General features: G+C 45.5%; 1 protein-coding gene across 1 annotated transcript; it reads left to right on the plus strand.

The window, feature by feature from the left end:
* Positions 1-3,113: 3,113 nt before the first annotated feature.
* pou4f3 (POU class 4 homeobox 3) lies at positions 3,114-5,450 on the plus strand. The gene is made up of 2 exons (XM_030359947.1): positions 3,114-3,357; positions 3,731-5,450. Exons 1-2 carry the CDS (start codon positions 3,238-3,240, stop codon positions 4,667-4,669), a joined length of 1,059 nt encoding a protein of 352 aa, XP_030215807.1. The 5' UTR covers positions 3,114-3,237; the 3' UTR covers positions 4,670-5,450.
* Positions 5,451-5,579: the final 129 nt, after the last annotated feature.

The following is a 5,579-nucleotide window of genomic DNA, read 5'->3' on the forward strand; positions in this document are numbered from 1 at the left end:
GCCAATAAAGATAGCGGAATGGGTGCTTCAAAGACAATTAAAAGATGGGAAAAAATATTAAATTTAAAATTCAAAAAATTATATTTTGAATAACGATTTGAAATTTAAAAAACATTGGAAAAAATGCAAAAGAAACCATTCCAGAGAATTTGAGTTTAACACCTGTGTGGTCTCCTTCATTTACCAGTTCGCTTTAATGTGATTGTTTAAAATATTAATCTTTCAGCCGTTTATGAGGCTGTCGTTAGAGGGCTCTGAACACTTGACAGAGTTGCCGTTGTGGTTAATAGCATTTATCAACTTAATTTTTTGATATAAAGCCTACAAATTGCGAATTACCTCATCAAATGATGTGAAAAATTAAGCACTAGCGGAATTACTAGGGGTGTGTTTAATTTGGTGTTCGAGACAACTTCTGACATATTCAAATCTTGTTAAATAATACATGAGCATTTCTTACTTTGGGAAGTCAAGTGAAAACACTCGGTCTGTTTTGCTTAATGTAAGAAATGCCGGATCTCCCCTGGGATTTGATGTCGTGGCCTGTCCTCAGCGTCCCTGGTCGCCCGTCTCGGACTGTACCATCTCGAGTTGGGTAGGGGGTTATTTTTTCTTTTCATTATGTAAGGTTTATCGGCATTTTACGATTTATTTGATAGTGAGATAGACAAGAAGGTATGGATGAGAGAGGAGAAGACGTGCAGCCAAGGACCACGGGCAGGAATCGAACCGGGGTTGCTTCGATCAAGATGGGGCCTTAATGGTACACACTCTACCCGTCGAGCCAACAGTGGGACGGCGGTGTTGAATGCATCTGAGCGAAAGTTGTGGATCGGGATATCGAGGACCATAATACAGAGTCGTGTAGAGGAAAGAGAGTGCGTGCTGTCACACTTGGCCACTAACAAATACATAAAACATGTCAAAGGCATTCTGCGGAATGGGAAATCCTGACAAGCCTGTAAACATCTCACCATGGAGAATAAAATATGAATGAATCTCGTTATACGCCTAGGGTCTACTTTGATTAAGAAGTAAAGTGAGGCAAGGAATGAAATAAAAGAGTAGCCCATACCTGTGTTCTTGACTGATGGAGGGGAAACATATAGATGCATGAAAAGCTCACACGTCAAACCATTAGTGTTTGCAGTCGTCAAAAGTGATTTGAAATAGGCCTAACCAATGCATATCCAGGTATGACTTTACAGGTATACTGCAAGAAGGAATGCTTTCATTCCTCCAGAGCAAAGGTGGGGTCAACATTTTATCCGATGTCAGGATTTAACCAGGGTTCATCTACCCAACCTGCACGCAGGTTTACACGGAGAGAGGAGATCTTTGGCTGGTTTAATCTGTATAATGAATAAGGACATGCCAACGTGGTAATGGATGCCTGCCACCACGTCTGTAAATTATTCACAGTCTGGGGAACCGGAGAGGGGGCCGTGAGGATCAGGTGGATCTGCTGTGTCATCGGCCCCCCTCATGTTCCCCTACGGCCGCCCCTGGCTCCTCTTACCGGGCAGCGGAGGTGCTGGAGTATATATATATATATATATATATATATATATATATATATATATATATATATATAGAGAGAGAGAGAGAGAGAGAGAGAGAGAGAGAGAGAGAGAGAGAGAGAGAGAGAGAGAGAGAGAGAGAGAGAGAGAGAGAGAGAGAGAGAGAGAGAGAGAGAGAGAGAGAGAGAGAGAGAGAGAGAGAGAGAAGAGGTGAGAGGGCGGGGCCACTATGCTGCCCCGGGTCAAACGGAGAGGAAAAGGAGGAACTCGTAGAGAATGAATGATGGGCTGAAAATCTTGATGTTGAATGGTTTCTATAGTTGAAAGTATACAGAAGGAGTAGACCAACAAAGGGGCGGGAGAATAATAGTAAAGATTTAAATATCTCGGGTGGGAATGCTTACACAGCATTCACTTGAGGTGAGTTCACAATAAATTGTCTTCTAGTTCAGCACAGGCATATTTAACCTTGAATATTGTTTTCGGAATTGAAGCCTATTCGCATCGCAAATGGAACAGATACACACATTTTGCATAAAGCATACAATACAAAACAATACAAGAGATTAATAACTGCATACAGTCATGACAATTTGTCTACATACATTCCCAAACTATTATATATATATATGTATATATATATATATATATATATATATATATAACCATATATATATATATATGGTTATATGTATATAATAGTATATATATACTATATATATATGTATATATATATATATATATATATATATATATATATATATATATATATATATATATATATATATATATATATATATATATATATATATGATACATTACTGATGATATATTTCATATATAAACCTATAGTACATATATTTTAAAGCGAGTTTAAGTTTAAGGCCTATATTATGTAATTTGAACGAGGTTAGGGTTAGGAGAGCCTATCGAAGGGAGCCGCTGTCCGAGGTTCTGAATATCTGTTGCAGTATCTGTATAACCTTGAACGGGCCTAACCCTAAATAACCTGCTGCATCCATTCAATTATAAATCTAGTAGGCTATTGCCTGTATTCCTTATCACCCGTATTCAAAAGCTTTTAGGCATGCAGGCCGTAGTTGTTTGGCATAAATAACTGCATAAAATCTATATGCTTCATCCTGCTCACATATAGTCTATTACAGACATTTAAAATGATACAATTAACTGAATCAATACATCTTTGGGCTAGGCTGCTATACTCGAGCTGGGATCAGTCCACGCCTGCGCATCAAAGTCCAGACGTGGGACTTGTAAAGTGAGCAGGCTAAGGGCAGGTTGGGTTAAGAGAGAGAGAGAGAGAGAGAGAGAGAGAGAGAGAGAGAGAGAGAGAGAGAGAGAGAGAGAGAGAGAGAGAGAGAGAGAGAGAGAGAGAGAGAGAGAGAGAGAGAGAGAGAGAGAGAGAGAGAGAGAGAGAGAGAGAGAGAGAGAGAGAGAGAGAGAGAGAGAGAGAGAGAGAGAGAGAGAGAGAGAGAGAGAGAGAGAGAGAGAGAGAGAGAGAGAGAGAGAGAGAGAGAGAGAGAGAGAGAGAGAGAGAGAGAGAGAGAGAGAGCGCGGAGGCGCAAGGCGCTGCCAATGTTAATCGCTCAGTGTAGTGAAGAGAGAGGAGAGAAGGTAGCGCCAGAGACGCTCCCGCCGGCCATTCTCCGGGTTTCATGTCAGGGCCACAGCGTTGCAGGCGAGGTGCGCGAGGAGGATGATGACCATGAACGGCAAGCAGCATTTCTCCATGCACGCGGCCCTGCACGAGCCCAAATATTCCGGCCTGCACGCGGGCTCGGAGGGCATGCGCAGAGTGTGTCTGTCTGCCCCACAGGTACGTTAAGTTCGGGAGAGAATTTGAATTTTTTTCGTTGAGGGAGGAAGATATATTGGCAAAATGTGTGTAAAGTAGGTTTGACAGGACTTTGTTCTCCCCTGTTCACTACCCTCCCTATATTCTCTGTGCCCCCCTCCTCCCCACATCCCAGTCTCTCCCCCCCCCCCCTCCCCAGTCCTCATCCTCCCCCCTCCCCTTCCTCCTCTCCTCCACATATCTATTCAAGCTCCTGCTTTCAAATTAATTTTTATGACCCGTGCGCTTTGAGGAGGGTTCTCCTCCTCGGCGCCTCTGGAAAAAAAAGTGTTTTTTTAAATCCTGCAGAATTCCCCACTGACTCCAACACGCGCGCTCTCTCTTCCCGCTCCAGGGCAATCTATTCGGCGGCTTTGATGAGAGCCTGCTGGCACGCGCAGAGGCGCTGGCGGCTGCTGACGGCATCGTCCCGCACGGCAAGAGCCACCCGTTCAAAGCAGACGTGACTTACCATACGATGAGCAGTGTCCCGTGCACCTCCTCCTCCGCCACCACCGTGCCCGTGTCCCACAGCATCTCCTCCCACCACCACCACCACCACCTCCTCGGACCTCAGAGCCTGGAGGCCGCAGACCTGCTGGACCACCTCTCCTCCAGCCTGTCCGTCACGGGGATGGGAGCCCCCCAGGAGGTGCCGTCGGCCCACCACCACCACCACCACCAGCAGCACCAGCAACACCACCACCACCACCTTCAGACCATGGGCCAGTTGCACCAGGCGATGGCCAGCATGCACCCACACGCGCTCTCCGTGCACGGCAACGGCGGCGGCATGGCGTGCAGCGTCAACGACGTGGAGTCGGACCCGCGCGAGCTGGAGGCGTTCGCGGAGCGGTTCAAACAGAGACGGATCAAACTCGGGGTGACGCAGGCGGACGTGGGGTCTGCGCTCGCCAACCTGAAGATCCCCGGCGTGGGCTCCCTGAGCCAGAGCACGATCTGCAGGTTCGAGTCCCTCACGCTGTCCCATAACAACATGATAGCACTGAAGCCCGTGCTGCAGGCCTGGCTCGAGGAGGCCGAGGCGGCGTACCGGGAGAAGAACAGCAAACCGGACCTTTTCAACGGGAGCGAGAGGAAACGGAAGCGCACGTCGATCGCCGCGCCCGAGAAGCGCTCGCTGGAGGCGTACTTCGCCATCCAGCCTCGGCCCTCGAGCGAGAAGATCGCCGCGATCGCGGAGAAGCTGGAGCTGAAGAAGAACGTGGTGCGCGTGTGGTTCTGCAACCAGCGGCAGAAGCAGAAGAGGATGAAATACTCTGCGGTGCACTGAGGTGATGGACCAAGTCATGAATAATTACGTTTTGATCGAGTGATCGTTAGAAAAAACCACCACAGGGATTTACAATCCGTCTGGGATTATTATCACAGACTTCGTATTTATTCCGATTTCTATTGGGGTCGATTCCGATTCGTTTACCCTTTTCATCTTTCCTACAACAGGTGCACAGGTGCGATTGTACGTCGTTGTTGGAGAGGTTATATCGTGCTGAAGGAGATTGATGTTTTATTCACACCCTCCTTTTCACTCACCGTTTATCAGGGAACCTGTCTTTCTCGACAGTCTTGGACTGCACTATTTGTCAATATTTGTGTGCTCATCACTTTTCACACATTCGTTTAATCCGATGTGATTTTTTTAAGTTATGTTATGCGTGGGGGAAAAACCGTACAATGTGAACTATAGTTTGTTGAACGTGATGGACACGGGCATGAGGTTTGGACTCATCCACGTTGCAGACAACCCACAACGAATCTAGCCTAGGCCTTGTGCACACAACGCAGTAGATATCAACACAATGTCTGTCACAATGTTTTAATCAATGTTAATGTTGGTCAATGCTGCACATCCATGGGGTCCTGTTAAAGGCTGCTGCTAATGATGTTGTGTATTTTTGATGTGACATGTTTTGGAGTACTATTACAGGTGAATATAGCTATAGCCCACATGGACGTATTGTAGCACTCACACTCTGGAGTATTTTTCTCTCACTCTTGGCTTTCACTTTATAAATTGTGTGTTTTACCTTAATAAATGATTGACTATTTTTTAAGATTTCTGTCAGCCAGACACGTGCTTATTTCCAGTCTAAGTGCACACTTTAGTAACTGATATTTGTTACGTTTGCTTGTATTTAATAGGACCTACAAAATATACATTTAACCAATAAATGTTTTAATTC

Source organism: Gadus morhua, chromosome 7 (genome assembly GCF_902167405.1).
Source record: "Gadus morhua chromosome 7, gadMor3.0, whole genome shotgun sequence".
Taxonomy (NCBI): domain Eukaryota; kingdom Metazoa; phylum Chordata; class Actinopteri; order Gadiformes; family Gadidae; genus Gadus; species Gadus morhua.

What these genes read in the sequence shown, in the direction of transcription:
- pou4f3 (XM_030359947.1), top strand. Translation starts at nt 3,238, where the DNA reads ATGATGACCATGAACGGCAAGCAGCATTTCTCCATGCACGCGGCCCTG. An exon ending in TGTGTCTGTCTGCCCCACAG is followed by an intron (nt 3,358 to 3,730) that starts GTACGTTAAGTT and finishes TTCCCGCTCCAG; the next exon opens with GGCAATCTATTCGGCGGCTT.